The 18,748-nt window shown below is 38.3% G+C and overlaps 1 protein-coding gene across 13 annotated transcripts in view; it reads right to left on the minus strand.

Moving 5' to 3' along the window:
• The window catches only part of SSBP2 (single stranded DNA binding protein 2), a 309,901-nt gene that overhangs the window by 206,793 nt on the left and 84,360 nt on the right, over positions 1 to 18,748 (minus strand). For 12 of the 13 annotated variants that reach the window (NM_001035478.1, XM_005209715.5, XM_005209713.5 and 9 more), the window contains exon 2: positions 11,752 to 11,824. In NM_001035478.1, coding sequence (NP_001030555.1) covers positions 11,752 to 11,824 — 73 coding nt within the window. Of the gene's footprint in view, positions 1 to 11,751; positions 11,825 to 15,354; positions 16,051 to 18,748 lie in introns of those variants that run through there. The other variant, XM_024994615.2, reaches the window with a different exon arrangement.

The raw sequence follows: 18,748 nt of genomic DNA on the forward strand, positions 1-18,748 counted from the left end.
CATATAAACAGGAAGTTTTTCAAAGTACAGTCTTTACGTTTCATCTCAGCTCATCTTGACTTTACTTAACACAACTGTGAAATACTTAAAAGGAGAATGTGAGATGACTTTATGAAGAGTCAAAGTGGCATGACTAGGTCTGAATGACAGACTGTGCTAGAGGTTATTAGACTCACGGTCTAACAAGAGTCCTGCTCCACCACATCACCAACTAAGCAGTCACTTTCTTGTACTTTCACAACTTCCACAGCCAGTCATCAGATGTTTCAGGAGATAAGGTACTCTAGGAAAACACCTATATGATTTATATTTGATATGGTCTTCTGTAAGAGGAAGTCTGAAGATAATGTATTTGTATTTTAAACAGTATGACATCTTATTACTCCTAAGAGAAACAAAATGTTTCATAAACATCATCTCTTTCATCCTCAAAATATTATTTTCTATATCATGAGTGAAGTTCACCTTTCTCACTTTATTATTATTTTTTTATATTTCCTATCTCCTTTATTAAATGATGCCTTTTCCCCTCGAAGCAAGCCCATTAAAACTGTAAAGCATTTCCATTTAAGAGGAAGCTTATGGCTAACAATCTTTTGCAAATTACTCAATCAGAGAATTCCAGGGTGTTTCTCCAGGAAAATATTTTCTTCCCTGTCCACGTTAGAGTGATGCTCTGCTACAGGTGTTGCTGAGGTTACAGAAACTTGGACAGAATTTAGAATGTAAACAAGCCATGTCAGCACATGAATGTGAAAGAAGTAAAATGTCATGTAAAAAAATGGGAGGGAAAAAAGAAAAACCATTGTGCTCCACACAGTTTAGAAAGGGTACTCAGTTCCATTTATGGTGCTAAAGAGCCCCAATTCCTAGTTCCAAATTCCATGTTTAAAATCTGAAACCTCAGCTTCTAAGCTAGGAAAATTATACCCAGCAGAAATAACAAATCTCAGGAGCTTGCAAAGCTCCAAAGTAACCTTGGTTACTGTTATTTTTTATTGATATTTAAGATACCAGAAGTATAATCTAAAGGGCCTCCTTTCTTACTTCCATCATGTTGCAATAACAAAACACTGAGACAATGACCAAAACCTAGAAAGATATGTGACATTTCTTTCTAAACTATTCAAACACATCAAAGCCAGAAGCCTTAGTTGTTTTAATATGGAGAAATGCAAAAGCACTAAAAAGTCAAAACTATAGTATTCCAACTAGTGCCACTACCAATGAAAAAATTACAAGAAGTAGGCTACTCTGACCATAATGAGTTATTTGGTGAAATACTGAACTTGAAAGGGGACATTACATTTGAAATTATCCTTTTATGTGGAGAATTCTGACCCTGAAAGACCTGGGAGCTTCCTTAAAGTTATGTTCTGACTAAATATTATATGCTTGATTTAAAGAAAAAAAATTAATGTAATTTAACTTGCATCTAATCTCTTTTCACTGTCATTCATTAATCAACTCTGAAACAATATTAGAGGTAAAGGTTTACTATAAATGTTTTAACAGTCTTTGCCTCTGCTTTTTAACTTGGCCTTCCCAATACTTTCAGTCTACTACTGCAAGTCTTAGCTTTGATTACCTTCTATATCATGAGTGAAGTTCACCTTTCTCACTTTAAATTGCAAGTCTGTGGAAGAAACAGCTAAAACTTTGGTCAAACATATTTAAGTTAACACAAAAGTCATCCTTTCACAGTTATTCAGGGAACAACAACCAATGTGCAAGCTATTTACGAAGAGGAGATGGTTCTACACAGGAATATGTTTCCATAGTGAATGGTAGTCTTTTGCCTCCAAACTAATTACTATTCTGGTTACATGCGTGCTTAGTCGTGTCCAACTCTTTGTGACCCCATGGGCTGTAACCCGCCAGGCTCCTCTGTCTATGGGATTTTCCAGGCAAGAATAGTGGTTGGGTTGCCATTTTCTCCTCCAGGGGATCTTCCCAACCCAGGCATCGAACCCATGTCTCCTGCATTGGCAGGTGTATCCTTTACTGCTGAGCCACCTGGGAAGCCCCAAATACTACTCCAGATAATACTCATTTAGAGAAAGCATGAGATGGTATTCAGGAAAACAGAACCTGATCTAGAGAAAACTTTGTCACATTTACTGCGGCATTGTTACAAACAATGAAAATTAGAAACGACATGAAAAATATTCACAAACAGTGAATGCAAAATAAAATTTACTACTTAAACACCCAGAACAGTGTGTAATCATTAAAGAGAATAAGATAAATCTATATGGAAAAAGGGCTATCATAGACTGGTTTTTCAAATGAGATTAAGAAAGGCTACAGAATAATACATACAGTATAAAACCTTTTCTGTTTAAACATATGTGTGAATATGTATGTATGAACTTGGTTGTATGTATATTAAAAAAATGACACCAAACTTACAACTATTATCTCTGGAAAAAGGTAAAGGACTTCCATTTTGAAGTCATATTCATATGTTTAATTTTTTTAGCAAACATAATGATGGATGAGGTTGAGGGATAGCCAGAAAACACCTCTAAATGTCAAAAGTCGCTTTACAAACAATTCTTCTGCTGTCTATGAAGAGGCATTTTCTGTTGTACTGAGTTTCATGGGCTTCAGGCTTGTTTAGGTGCTTAAATGGTATCTATGCAAATAATTTCTCTCTATTTTTTCTTCTTGTATTATTGCAGCCTCTGCATGTTTTCCCTAGTCCTTAGGCTTTTGCTCTTTAAATCACTCACCTCCCTTCCTTCCATCATCAGTCCAGCTAAAAGCTGTATTCTCCTGTAACCTTGTAAATTGGAAGGCCAATGCCTACCACCATACTTTACATCTAAGGGCCTGGTCTGTGATTAGGCAGTGTTGCTGTAATATGATCTACTGTTTTCAGCATTTCTATATAAATGCAGAGCCAAACACTGAATCATGAATGAACGGTATACTGGCAAGAATAAGATATGCCATATGATTTATAAATGAAAATTATAAATTTCAATGAACCTACTCTCTGATACAGCAATTCTTATAGGAATTTATTAATATGGTCACATGTGCAAAGTTACATATAAAACAATTTTCAATGAAACATCATTTGTAATTGAAAAAGACTGGACACAATATAAATGTCCATTAGTAAGGGGACTAGTAAACTATACTATGGCACAGGTCATAGAATGAAAAATGCTACAAGCACAAAAAGAGAATATTTATAAAGTTTAGCAAACTGACAGAAAACAATTAAAGTCAAGTAAAACAAAAATCAAAGCACAGTGTGTATAATAAAGAATCTGTGATACACACACACACACTTATTATTTCAGCATTATTTGCTCTGGCAAGGTATGTAGTCATTTACATACCTCTCAGCCCCACACCCACCCTCCTATATCCTCCATTCTACACTCAGTACTTGGATTCTGAAAATTACATTTCCTAGGCTCCTAGCCAGCTAGTTTCCCTTAAGTTCTATCAGGAGATACTAGTAGGACATCAAAGGGCAGGAGGAAGAAGAGAAGCTGCCTGCCCCTGGCTCCAACAGAAAAGTGGCTGCTTGTTGCAGAATCGGCAACAAAGTAGAGGTGGGGCAATTCTGGATGCTGGTAGCACCTTTTTGGGGGGGTTCTAGCTTTGTCAGTCGGAGAAGGCAATGGCACCCCACTCCAGTACTCTTGCCTGGAAAATCCCATGGATGGAGGAGCCTGGTGGGCTGCGGTCCATGGGGTCGCACAGAGTCGGACACGACTGAAGCGACTTAGCAGCAGCAACAGCAGCTTTGTCAGTGTGGGACCACTTCAGAGGATCTAGATCTACTTCAACAGCATCGCCAACAGCACAGCAATACATCCGAAGCTCATGAAATCCAAACTTTACAGAGTATTCCTAAGTCCTTTCATACTTTTTGAAAACCAATATTACAAAAATTAATATCATAAAATAATAAACCTAGTTCCTATATTAAGAAAAGAATCTAAATACCTATGTATAGGCTTCCCTGGTGGCTCACATGGTAAAGAATCTGCCTGTAATGCAGGAGACCTGGGGTCAATCCCTGGGTTGGGGAGATGTTTGTTCCTAGAAAAATTCCTGAGACTTCTAAGTTAAATACAATCTACTGTTTATACTAATTTTCTAACACCGTCCATGTATAGAAGTATAGGTGCAGCTATACACTAAATGTAATAAAAGTTAAAACTTTTACATTCTAATTTTAAAAATTAAAGCAAACAGATGTACAACAGGAAGAAAAATCTGACTGCACTCTGAAGGAGATGTAATTCAAAACTGTGCTATTCAATGTGGTACTCATTAATCACATGTGGCTCTTTACATAGAATTAATTGAATGTTCTTCGATTTCTCTAGCCACTTTTTAAGGGCTCCGTTGTCACATGTGACTAGTGGAGAACTTACTAAACAGCAGAGATTAGAGATCATTTCCATAATCACGGAAAATTTTAGTGAATAGTGCTGTTCTGCTTTAGAAGGAATGCAGAAGTCTTTATAAAGGAAATTTTTTTCTTGGGAAATTGGGAAAACTCCTTGATGGATCCTTCATATTTCTGGCCCAGAAAGGCAGAGGCTCTTAGAAATGGTTTGAAAGTAAAGAACAGATAGCTAATATTCTACATAATAAAACAACAAGGATTTAGGAGGTTGCTAATAGTCTCCAGGAAGGAGTAGTCTGGGGGTCTGGGAGTATTCAGAAAAGGAGCAATTGGGAAAGTTGTGAGGACTCAACAAGACAAAAGGCAGAAGGAGTCTTCAGGACAACAGCTGGTGAGAAATTCTCTATGGCAAGAAGACCAAAGAACTTAAGGATAGTTGTGTCTAATCTCCGAGCCAATTTTGTTGCTTGTACTGTACTTAATCAACACTTAATAGTCTTCAGTTTTCCCCTAACTTTCAGTAAGAATCCTTCATGTCCAAGACCAATGCGTTCGTGGGGCTTTAGGCTATGAGGGCAACAGGAAAGCTGAGGCAAAGAAAAGGCATCAGCCGTAAGGAAGAGAGCAGCGCTGCAATGCTGAGTGACAGCAGGAAATTACAGCAAGGGAAACATAACAACCTCCCCGCTTCTTGTAAGCCCCAGAGATATGAAAGAGGACCTGAGACAATCTGTCACATTAGGGTTTGAGTTGGAGTCATTTTGGCAGAAAAGGTAACCCTAGGAAGTAGGAGGGTTATGGGCTATCCAGGTGACAGACACTTGGAGCTATATGGCACACAGGCGATATATTTATATTATTGTTGTTCAGTCGCTAAGTTGTCTCTGATTCTTTGCAACCCCACAGACTGCAACACACCAGGCTCCCCTGTCCTTCAGTATCTCCTGGAGTTTGCTCAGATTCATGCCCACCGAGTTGGTGACGCTATCTAACCATCTCATCCTCTTTTACAGTTTTATTTTTAAAGAAATAAACTACACAAGATAGAAAAGAATTTTCAAAATAGCACTTTTGAGTACTTACCACATGCCAGGTCTTTCGAGTTATTTCATATGTACTAACTCATGTAAACCTCAGCACAACGTTAAAGTACTACTATGATTATCTTTTTTTCATAATTGAGAAAATGGAATAAGTAAATACGATTTAGAACACAATTCATATCCAGCAGTGTGGCCCCACAGTCACTGCTCTGACCCATTATACTATGTTGTTTCCAAGTCAAAGTTCAAGAAACATGCAAGGAAATCACTACTATTATTTCCTCTCTTCACATAGATGAAAAAATAAACAGAACAGAATTTTTGAGTCTATGGAGTTCAATAATTTAGCATTCCTAACAAAATCTGAAGAAGCCACCCATTAGATGTCTTTAAGCTTCTATTTCTGGCTACCTTACTGGCTGCTGCTAAGTCGCTTCAGTCATGTCCGACTCTGTGCGACCCCATGGACTGCAGCCGACCAGGCTTCTCAGTCCATGGGATTCTCCATGCAAGAACACTGGAGTGGGCTGCCATTTCCTTCTCCAATGCATGAAAGTGGAAAGTGAAAGTGAAGTCGCTCAGTCATGTCTGACTCTTAGCGACCCCATGGACTGCAGCCTACCAGGCTCCTCCATCCATGGGATTTTCCAGGCAACAGTACTGGAGTGGGGTGCCATTGCCTTCTCCCACCTTACTGGCTAATTTATGGCAAATAAGGGTTAATAATAAAGTATAAACAAGGTAAAATTATTAAGAAGAGAAAATCTGGATCTCTGCAACACTCTTTTTTATTTGCCTCATTCTGAGGCACAAATGCCATGTAAAATTTCAGGAATAAACAGGAATTATCTTATCTAAAATGGAACAATATAATCCAGCAAAAAGATAGTTTTTAATGAGTCCAAAGTAACATTTAGGATTTAGCCATGGTTTGGAATCTATGATGAATCAGAGATAACAGTGAGCTTGTCAATACAACCTGGCTAGACAAATGTTTTAATTTTTATTGTTAGTCCAATGATATCACTTTTAACTAGGAAAAAAAATTGCTGGACTAATGAGTGTCCTACTATTTTGACTGATAACCAAAGCTACCAAAAGCAATCCAATTTCTGACAGGCTAAGCTAAGGGCACTATCAGAAAGGCAAGCCCAAGTGAGAACTTAGATGCTGAGATTCACATCTTACTTGCTCAGATGATGCCTGGAGTTCCAACCTGACCTTCTCACAACTTAGTCCAGATGGCAAACCCACACAAAATGAAAGAGGTGGCCCAGCACAAAAAACCCTGCTGACAAGGGCTCACTAATGTCACAGTCATCCATATCCTCACTCATCCTGAGGAAGAAAGCCGAAACTGGAAGAAGCATTCTACTTCACCTAGAACCAGAGTAAGAACATTGAATAATTGGTGCCACATTGAGTAACTGGTGCCACTTCAGTCATTTCCTTTTTATCACAAATATCCAATTCAAATAAGTCTCATTTTTTAAGTTCCCTGTTTAACAGTACTGAATTAGGTAAAAATCTAGTATAGCGTAAGAATTAGGTAAGATGGTCCTTTACTACACAATTGACTCAAGAAGTCATTCTACAACATGCTGATAGTGCTAAGTTGCTTCAGTCGTGTCTGACTCTGCAACCCCAAGGAGCCTGCCAGGCTCCTCTGTCCATGAGATTCTCCAGGCAAGAACACTGGAGTGGTTGCCATGCCCTCCTCCAGAGGATCTTCCCAGCCAGGAATCGAACCCGAATCTCCTACATCTCTTGCATTGGCAGCTGGGTTCTTTACCACTAGCGCCACGTGGGAAGTCCCATTCTACAACAAGCAGTCCTAAATCTTCCAGACGATCCAAGTGAAAGTAGAGAGAAAGCCATGCTAAATAGGATATAAAGCTGTAAAAGATTACACTGTCCATAGTTTAAGAGGATGGGTACAACCATTCACACAGACACTACAGTACAAACCTCTTTTACTTAAAAGAATAAAAGTTCCCTTTTGCCGAGATGATAAGTCCAAGCTTCCTGGCAGAATATGTAAAGGCTTTCATGTTAAGAATGCACAATCAGCACGGAGAGGTGGAGCCCTGAGAAAGCTTTCCTAGAAAAAGCTACCTCTGAGCTAATCAAGGAGAGAAGGGGAGGAGATTTTAGGCAGTGAATACACTGACTAAAGCTCAGATGAGAGACGCCTTCTGGTATGTACAGACAGACACAAGCAGCTGGTATGATGGAAACTTAAAGCATGAAGGAGGACAATATAGCAAGCTATTAAAATTTCACCAACTGAAATTACAGTCAACGGTCCCTATCTGCAGGTTCCACATCCACAGATTCAAACAACCATGGGTAGAAAATACTTGGAAAAAAATGTTCCAGAAAGTTTCAAAAAGTTGAAGTTGCTCCCAATGGGCAACTATTTACATATCATTTACATTGTATTTACAACTATTACACAGCATTTGCACTGTATTAGGTATTATAAATAACCTACAGATGATTTAAAATACACGCAAAAATGAGTGTAGGTTATAGGCAAACACTGTTTTACATAAGGGACTTGATCAACTGTGGATTTTGGCATCCCCGGGGGAGGGGAGCCGGGTCCTGGAATCGATCCCCAGTGGATATGGAGGGATGACTGTATCTAGAACTCTAGGGTGTACTCAGCAGTGGCCTATTACAAATCTACCTCCAAACTTTCATTTTAAAATCAAGATAATTTTAACTATACAAATATATATATGTGTGTGTGTGTGTGTTTGTGTATATTTGTTTTAAAAAACCCTACAAATATTTTTTATTGCAGGATAAAAATTCCTTTTTGAATACTTTAACATTCACACTCCCACAAACAACTACTTTGGAATGTATATTCTTTCAGACCTTTTACTTTACTTCACGTTCATAAATATGTACCCACAAAAATATATACTATTGCCTTATGTTCAATGGTTTTCATGTAACTCTCCTGGGGATCACATACACCCATCTCCAGAGTCCAGTAATACTGTATATCTTCCTGGTGACAGGAGTTTCTTTTCAGCTTAACTGATTCCTCTTGTGAAATCAAACCAGACTGATAATGGAGAAATCCTCAGTTTTGTATTCCAAATGCAAGCGGAGACAATAAAATCATGGTAAATACTTGTTTAAAAATGTGCAAATCTCTTCTGAAATTATACTTTTATTTTTACCAAATAGCACTAGAAAATGTCGTATTTCCATTTTCCATTGAGTTCAGAAGCATATCTGTAAGTACAGTATCTAGTTACCTGCTTAATCTACATAACTTATTTGAATCCAAATATCTGAATGTCCTTAAATAAGTTAGCAACACTTTTTTTGTTTGATGAAATGATTATGAATGTTGGCAAGAAAAAACAGATTCAGAAAGTTGAGCCAATTCAAAACAATTCTTTATCTAGGAAAAGCGATCAGTAACTCCTTTCATCAAGTTTTCAACTGCATTAAAACAAAAGTTTAAAATCTCCATAACTGACTTTAGTTTCTTTTAAATATAAGTTGGCAGTGATTAAGAATATAATTATTAAAAGTATCCTGTTTGCAATCTCTGTTGCTTCCTTTGGAACATCAAAGTGATTGTGACTCAGAAAGGTTATAGACCAAAGTCTTCTAATTTACAATTTAATCAGGAATAGATATGTTAAACTTGTTTTGATTTAAATATACTTTGAAATCACATTTTTATTACACTGCATAAATTCCTTCTATGGTAAAACAATTGACTTAAGTTCTGAGCATACCTCTCAATTTTCTTACTTGCAAATAGGCCCCAATGGTTCACATATACTAATTAATTAATTTAATTAGATTGGGGGGATACGTGTGTTTATTTACTTGTGTGCTTGTTGGGGGACAGTGAATCTCAAGAAGGCTGTACCTCAGGCAGGGACTTTGGTCAAAGGGTTGCCTGTCATTTCCCTGATCTTGTAGAGGCAAACTCATGAGATCACTAGAGACAACATAATTTTGATCAGCACTGTCCCACAGAAATATAATCACAGGCCACAAATGAGAGCCACGGATATAATTTAAAATTTTCTAGTAACTACTTTTAAAAAGAAAAATAACACTAGTAATTTTATTTTACCTAATATATCCAAAATATTATCCTGTCAATGTGATCAAATTTTTAAAATTATTCATATTTTGTATTCTTTTTTTCACATCAAGTCTTCAAAATCCAGTGTGTAACTTCATATTTATAGCACTTCTCAATTCGATCAGTCATATTTCAAGTGCTCACAAAGCCATAGTTAGGCAGTGGCTACCATACTGGACAGCACAGAAACAGAGGAAAAAACGGGGGCTTTGGAATTAACATGGACCTAAGATTTGAATCATAAGGGATCTGATTTAGGTCATACCTGAATGATCTAGTGGTTTTCCCTACTTTCTTCAATTTAAGTCTGAATTTGGCAATAAGGAGTTCATGATCTGAGCCACAGTCAGCTCCCGGTCTTGGATCATGGAAAAAGCAAGAAAGTTCCAGAAAAACATCTATTTCTGCTTTATTGACTATGCCAAGGCCTTTGACTGTGTGGATCACAATAAACTGTGGAAAATTCTTCAAGAGATGGGCATACCAGACCACCTGACCTGCCTCTTGAGAAATCTGTATGCAGGTCAGGAAGCAACAGTTAGAACTGGACATGGAACAACAGACTGGTTCCAAACAGGAAAATGTATACGTCAAGGCTGTATATTGTCACCTTATTTATTTAACTTATATGCAGAGTACATCATGATAAACACTGGGCTGGAAGAAGCACAAGCTGGAATCAAGATTGCCGGGGAGAAATATCAATAACCTCAGACATGCAGATGACACCACCCTCACGGCAGAAAGTGAAGAGGAACTAAAAAGCCTCTTGATGAGAGTGAAAGAGGAGAGTGAAAAAGTTGGCTTAAAGCTCAACATTTAGAAAATGAAGACCATGGCATCTAGTCCCATCACTTCATGGGAAATAGATGGGGAAACAGTGGAAACAGTGTCAGACTTTATTTTTCTGGGCTCCAAAATCACTGCAGATGGTGACTGCAGCCATGAAATTAAAAGACGCTTACTCGTTGGAAGAAAAGTTATGACCAACCTAGATAGCATATTCAAAAGCAGAGACATTACTTTGCCAACAAAGGTCTGTCTGGTCAAGGCTATGGTTTTTCCTGTGGTCATGTATGGATGTGAGAGTTGGACTGTGAAGAAAGCTGAGCACTGAAGAATTGATGCTTTTGAACTGTGGTGTTGGAGAAGACTCTTGAGAGTCCCTTGGATTGCAAGGAGATCCAACCAGTCCATTCTGAAGGAGATCAGCCCTGGGATTTCTTTGGAAGGAATGATGCTAAAGCTGAAACTCCAGCACTTTGGCCACCTCACATGAAGAACTGACTCACTGGAAAAGACTCTGATGCTGGGAAGGATTGGGGGCAGGAAGAGAAGGGGACGACAGAGGATGAGATGGCTGGATGGCATCACTGACTCGATGGACGTGAGTTTGAGTGAACTCCGGGAGATGGTGATGGACAGGGAGGCCTGGCGTGCTGCGATTCATGGGGTCACAGAGAGTTGGACACAACTGAGCGACTGAACTGAACTGAAGTGAAGGTTTGAATCCTAGTTCAATAACTTACTAAGCTGTGTGAGCACAAACTAGTTATATGAACTCCCTGAGTCCTGTAGTTCTTATCAGTAAATCAGAAATAATGCCAGATGCCTTGCAAATTTCTTAGAACTATAGATAATATGCTCACACATAATATAACTCAGTAAAGTCCTCCTCTTCCTCATTATTATATAAATTGAAGAAGAAAAGGTAACACTGTATGAAAGCTAAAATTTAAGGTTTAAAAATTGTGAAGGAGAAAAATAGAAACAAAAACTTGAAGCAAGATTATCAAAATCTTTTCTAACTTAAGTTCCGTCATCAACCCACTATTATCTATACAAAATAAAAACAAAAACCATATTTTCCAAAACTGTGAATAATGCCAAAATAAAATATTTCTAAAACTAGAGATATGATGGTGTTTGCCTTTTAAAGCAAATATGCTTTCTTGATTATTGTTGCTGAGATTACTATTAGTTTCTATTTCTCAGGGGGGAGAAATGGCTAGAAAGTTGAGTAGAAAGTTATTTGCACGGAAATGGCATTTTGAGATACTGCAAATGCTTCCAATAATCTACAAAGACTACATTATGCATTTGGATAACTGAACATTCACAATTTTCAGATAACTGTTACATTTTATTTTTCATTCACTTATACAGGATATCAAAATACAATACAGAAAATATACATAACATACCTCTGATAAAAATGTTTGGGCCGATTTCTGAGCTCCTACATGGAGCAGATACTCATATACGTAGAGTGCTAACCTGGGAAAAGAAAAAAATATTTATTGAGAAGAGGTATATTTAAAATTCACTCTTTAAACAATGCATACACCTTTTCATTACAAAAGTATTTTTCACACTAACAGTGACAGAAAATCAACTCTTCCAACATCTTTTCAATGGGAGTTTATACATGTATGTTCAGAAAGAACTTTAATTAAAATAGGACACAAAAAAATAAGGCACATTGTATCTTTTGGCAAGAAACACCTAAATAAAGATTATCTTTGTCTTGTATCATCTAATTTTTCATACTCTAAGTTCTCTTTTGTACTTAATATGAATTATAAATTTAAAACCAAACAATAATTCCCATAAGCTATATTAAGGTATAATTATTAGTTTAATAAATAATTGGACTTTTAAAACAACACTATATCCTTCCATCTTTCTAGTGAATGTTATTATAAACTTCAGCTGTTTACACATCCATATGCCAAAATGGATGTTGAACATCCACTGTAATATTTGTTCAGCACTTTCTCCTCCTTAGATGTTATTGTTAAACCAACAATATTTTAGTTTATAAGAAACTCAAATTAACTGCAAATCACAGCATTAAGTAAACTTTAAAGATACTAGATTATACTAGGCATTTGGGGACTTACAATTCAAAGGTTAACACAAAAGTACATATAAATTCATCACTCAAATACAGAATATTAAGTATGCACTATCCACTTATAGTACTCTCATTAACTAGTGGATTCAGAATTTTAAGCTAGACCATGTGGCTCAATTTTAGTTAAGCTGTTAACAAAATATTATTCATAAACCCAAATTAGTCTGCGGCAGTATTTTTAATGATCTCTTGGACCAATGCCCAGATAGCTCACAACACTTCAGTTTCTGCCACACTGTATTTACCAATATTGAGCCAGGTTTACAGTAAACAAAACAATGTAACAATAACCACAATTCTGTGCAGCCACACCATTTATCTTGCCAAATGAATTTATGATTGTTAAAGACTGATGGCATTTGCAAAAATGAGTATTTTCTTCATGGTTATGAAAACATAACATGTACTTGTAATGAAAAGGGAAAGCCTGTATATAATCATTGCTCTGTCCATTTAATTATTTCTCCATTCCCAAACTGTCAGACCCTTAAGATGAGAATCATTCTGTAGTTACTAAGCACCACGAATAGATACATGTTAAAGTTACTCATAGATGAAAAGCATGTTGTTGACAGTGAGTATAGGAATATAATTTAGAAATATCTATTCTCTTCAAGTTGAATGCCATCTTCTAGGTCGGTGCTTCTCAACTCATCTTCTGCCCTAACACAGCTGAGGCACATGTCACATCCCTGTGTGATGCTCCGTGGGGAAGGTTCATTCCCAACATACATTATATGGGATACGGGAACTGAAATGTTCCTGGAGTTTCAAACAAACAAACCCCAGTGGTGATTCTTATCACACGTTCTTCACACACACATATTCCACATACCCTGTCCCTCTAGTAACTGCGTTCAACCCTATCACATGATGCCCTGACCATGATGGCAGGTTTCATCTTGAAAGAGAAAATATCTGTGAATTTCGCCTGGAGAGACCAAAGCCTCAAAATTGCCTGCCAGTGGCATCATGGCCTTCCTGCTATTGCCCTAGAGCCTCATGTTATTCCTGCGGGTTGTAAAATCTTGGGCCTAGAGCCAAACCAGTGGTGAAGGCTAGAAAAGAAAGCCAGGTCCAAGTCAAGGGCCCAGTGGTAAGGATGTTCCACCAAGGTGGAGAAGCTGAAAGTTGAGAGGCGCTGAGTGAAGCGGGGGCATGGTGGTGGATCCAGGGGTGGCGATGGGGCAAGAGAACTGACCGCAGAACAGCCAAGGCCAGGGCTCGGCTTAGCTGTGTCCTTGCAATACAAACCGTTCCTTAAAGTTGAGCAAGCCACTTCCTTGGAATCTCTTCTTTGTAATATTAAAGAAGATAATATATTTCTTATATGTTTCTCCCAGTTAATTAGGTAACAAAAAGTGTATCTCTTTATGAATAGAATTTAAAGCAACATCTCCCCTCTTTGAATGACTCCAGGACAGTGATTCTAAAAGATGTATTGGTGGGGGCAGAGAATCAATGAGAGGAAGGGATTTCAAACTATAAAGCTAAAGATTCTGAAGCATCTTCCTAGGTGTGTGCCTGTCCTCCTATCCTTCAAATCTCAGCTGTAGCAGCACATCATATTTTTACCAACAGAGTGATAAAACAGGACAGGGCTGAGAAAATCTACCTACAACGCCGCCTAAAGTATCCTAACGTTCTATCACCTCCCTGGAACAAAATGAATGCTTCCCAGGCAGTCAGGACCTGTGCTCTGGAAAGAGTGGCAGGGACCATCACACAGGTGAACAATTAATCAACTCCACTGCCATGGTGACTGTGGAATACATCACTAGCAAATCTCCGAATTTTAACTACCATCTCTGTATATGCTTGCTAAGTCGCTTACGTCATGGTGTCCAAGTCTGCAACCCCATGGACTATAGCCTGCCAGGCTCCTCTGTCCATGGGGATTCTCCAGGCAGGAATCCTGGAGTGGGCTGCCATGCCCTCCTCCAGGGTATCTTCCCAACCCAGGGATCAAACCTGCGTGTCTCGTACCTCCTGCACTGGCAGGTGGTTCTTTTTTTTTTTTTTTTAAACTTTACAATATTGTATTAGTTTTGCCAAATATCGAAATGAATCCGCCACAGGTATACCCGCGTTCCCCATCCTGAACCCTCCTCCCTCCTCCCTCCCCTACCCTCCCTCTGGGTCGTCCCAGTGCACCACCCCAAGCATCCAGTACCGTGCATCGAACCTGGACTGGCGACTCATTTCATACATGATATTATACATGTTTCAATGCTATTCTCCCAAATCTCCCCACCCTCTCCCTCTCCCACAGAGTCCATAAGACTGATCTATACATCGGTGTCTCTTTTGCAGTCTCGTACACAGGGTTATTGTTACCATCTTTCTAAATTCTATATATATGCGTTAGTATACTGTATTGGTGTTTTTCTTTCTGGCTTACTTCACTCTGTATAATAGGTTCCAGTTTCATCCATCTCATTAGAACTGATTCAAATGTATTCTTTTTAATGGCTGAGTAATACTCCATTGTGTATATGTACCCCTAGCGCCACCAGGGAAGCCCGCTTCTGTGCACAGGATTTTCCAAACCCATCTCTTTAGTCCAATCCTCTCTACCAAGCTACAAACCAGCTTCTCCAAATCAGTTTGAAATTTCTAGCAAGGCAGTTCTCTCTTAACTTGACCACGTCCAGTGTTAAATTCACCTTCTCCGCCTGTTTACAGTACCCATGCTCACTTTCAAGGAAACATAATTTCTGAGTCTCAGTTTCCTCATTTGCAAAATGGGAAGGATACTTTTCTTGCAGTGCTGTTGAAAGGATTGGAGAGCACAGCAAATAGTAACAATGATTGCAACAGTTTCAGCTAATTATGTCACATATTACATTGCCAAGCTAATTATGTCGCAGCTAATTCTGTCACGTATTACCAAGTCACCGATGCCACAGTCGCGCCCACAGTTGCCATTCCTTTCACTCCTCCCCTGCTCCTGAAGGACCACGAAGCACCACAGTGACAGAACGGATACTGTTGATCTCCATTAGCTTCCTACAGAGGCATTAGGGTCACCAGAAATAAGAGCCTTCAGATGGTTCTGAGGGAAAAGCCCTGGAATAAATTAATTTTATATGAAGACAAATGTTTCCAGGGGAGTGGGGAGTGATACCTGTCCATCCGTGCATGTGAATCACAGCTTGGTCCCTTACCCAGTGACATGAGATCACCAAACACTTTATTCAGATTCAATTTCTATTGAACGAAAATCTAAAGGTAAATACTGAATGTACAAATATTTTAAATGCGTACACTGTCATATTAACATGTTCCTTTTCCTTTTTAGGATCTTTAAGAAATTTATCTACTTTTGAAAAAGCACAGAGTGGCTATTTAATCTAGTGGCTCATGAAATGGAAGTGAAAGTTGTTAGTCACTCAGTCATGTCTGACCCTCTGTGATTCCATGGGCTGTAGCCCTTCAGGCTCCTCTGTCCATGGAATTCTCTAGGCAAGAATACTGGAGTGGGTTGTCATTCTCTATTCCAGGGGATCTTCCCAACCCAGGGATCGAACCCAAGTCTCCCACTTTGCAGCCAGACTCTTTACTGCTTGAGCCACCAGGGAAACCCCAGTGTCTTATAATGTAATTCAATTACATAGAAAAAAAAAAAAAATCATGCAGCTAATCTGCTTCCAGAAAGCAGACACGCTTTTTTTTTTAAACACTGATTAACAAAAAAGTATATCAAAGGTTCATGGACCATATATCTTTTTCATTTCATTCTAAATTTCAAATAGATATCAATGACTGAGTTAACAAAATCATGTGACCAGCAACTCTAGAGAGAGACCCAAATCTGAAATAACTCAAGACCTGCTTTACTCCCTGGTTACTGCAGGCACTACACTTTTAAATTAAGAGCAAAGACAGAGGTTACAAACGGAGGAACACTGAAAACAGCTAAAGCCTGAGCCCACTTGGCACTGCCCTCAAAACACCAATTACATACCAGCTACAAATGTGATGCACATTCAGTTCACCGTCTGCAAGTTACACACATACACACTCACGGGGCCACAGGAGCAGGGCAGAAAAGGCACTGACAAAACTTCACAATTCAAATTCTATCAATCTCCAATTCTGATGGAGTGAAATCTATTTCAACTAGGCTTCATGGATTCAAAATCTCTAGTAAGTTGGGGTGGACCAGGTTTACAGTTTAATTTTTTAAACTGTTTACAAAAGGAAAGGGGGTAATTCCAATCACATTTTATTTGGTACGTAATTCTAACAAACGTAGATTTTTTTATGAGTCACAAAATATATAATTAGAAGCAAATTAAAGATATATAAAAATGAAAAAATACAAAAAGATGTTAAAACTCTGATGATCCCTCCAAAAGAACCAAATAAAACTAAAAAGCAATAATGGACTGAGAAAAATGGATATATGACCCAGAGGACAACAAAAAGCTAACATGCTTAATACATTCTGCTCATATACTATGACCTGCCAGAACATGAAAATCTTAGTTTTTAAATAATGAGCAAGGATGGACGTTAAAGGCCAAGTAAGAAGAATGGCTACCGATGGCCAGCAAATAATCCTAAGGAAAAATATTCAACCTCCCAGCCATAAATAATATTTTAAAATTTCACCAATGAATGTAGAAAAGACTCTACAAACATTAAAGCATTCAGTGCCTAAACGGTAAAATATGGAAGTGTAAGTCTACAAGTGAAAAACAGAGGATGCAGAATAGCTTACATGGTACACTCCCATTATTCAATTTCTATGCAGAGTACATCCTGAGAAACGCTGGGCTGGAAGAAGCACAAGCTGGAATCAAGATTGCCAGGAGAAATATTAATAACCTCAGATATGCAGATGACACCACCCTTATGGCAGAAAATGAAGAGGAACTCAAAAGCCTCTTGATGAAAGTGAAAGTGGAGAGTGAAAAAGTTGGCTTAAAGCTCAACATTCAGAAAATGAAGATCATGGCATCTGGTCCCACCACTTCATGGGAAATAGATGGAAAAACAGTGGAAACAGTGTCAGACTTTATTTTGGGGGGCTCCAAAATCACTGCAGATGGTGACTGCAGCCATGAAATTAAAAGACGCTTACTCCTTGGAAGGAAAGTTATGACCAACTTAGATAGCATATTCAAAAGCAGAGACATTACTTTGCCAGCAAAGGTCCATCTAGTCAAAGCTATAGTTTTTCCAGTGGTCATGTATGGATGTGAGAGTTGGACTGTGAAGAAAGCTGAGCGCCAAAGAATTGATGCTTTTGAACTGTGATGTTGGAGAAGATTCGAAAGTCCCTTGGACTGCAAGAAGATCCAACCAGTCCATTCTGAAGGACATCAGCCCTGGGATTTCTTTGGAAGGAATGATGCTAAAGCTGAAACTCCAGGACTTTGGCCACCTCATGCAAAGAGTTGACTCATTGGAAAAGACTCTGATGCTGGGAGGGATTGGGGGCAGGAAGAGAAGGGGATGACAGAGGATGAGATGGCTGGATGGCATCACTGACTCGATGGACGTGAGTCTGAGTGAACTCCGGGAGTTGGTGATGGACAGGGAGGCCTGGCATGCTGCGATTCATGGGGTCGCAAAGAGTTGGACATGACTGAGTGACTGAACTGAAGTGAACTGAAGTATACTACACATACACATGTATATTCTGCCAGAGACAGTTCATATACATACAGGCACAGGAGCAACAAGTGTCACCCTCCAAGCTTCCCCCTCTGGTGAAAACATACGTAACCAAACAATATCTTTTATTGTAGGATTTTTTTATCACTAGGGAGTGGGAGCCTAGGATAAGAGGCAGACTTTTTTTTAACTGCATAAACATTCTTCTGTTTGCTTATTTACCCAGTACTTCTATTACCTGTTTTAAAAGAAAAAAAAGGAGTAAATGGGAAAAAATTAAAATAATAAACCTTTTGTAACCTCTGACCTAGTAATTTTTATTCTAAAAAACTGTTTTAAAGAATTAATCAGAAATCCAAACAATTTATAATGAAGTTTATGGCAAAAGTGTAGCAGTGAAACACTGGTAACCTAAATATCTGATGAGAGAAATAATTAGATTGTAACATATGCAGGTAATGGGAAAACACATTTTTGAAGATGTTTAATGAAATGAAAAAATGTTCATAATTCATTGTTAAAAGTGCGAGAATGTATATACACAAATATACCATACTACATGTAGAAAAAGAGACGGAAATTTGAGTTATAGCTACTGGTAAAAACATTAATAACTGTAAGAAGAAACAAATGATGAGCAACTAATATGGATGTGGTGG

The sequence above is a fragment of the Bos taurus genome, chromosome 7 (genome assembly GCF_002263795.3).
Source record: "Bos taurus isolate L1 Dominette 01449 registration number 42190680 breed Hereford chromosome 7, ARS-UCD2.0, whole genome shotgun sequence".
In the NCBI taxonomy this organism is placed as follows: Eukaryota; Metazoa; Chordata; class Mammalia; order Artiodactyla; family Bovidae; genus Bos; species Bos taurus.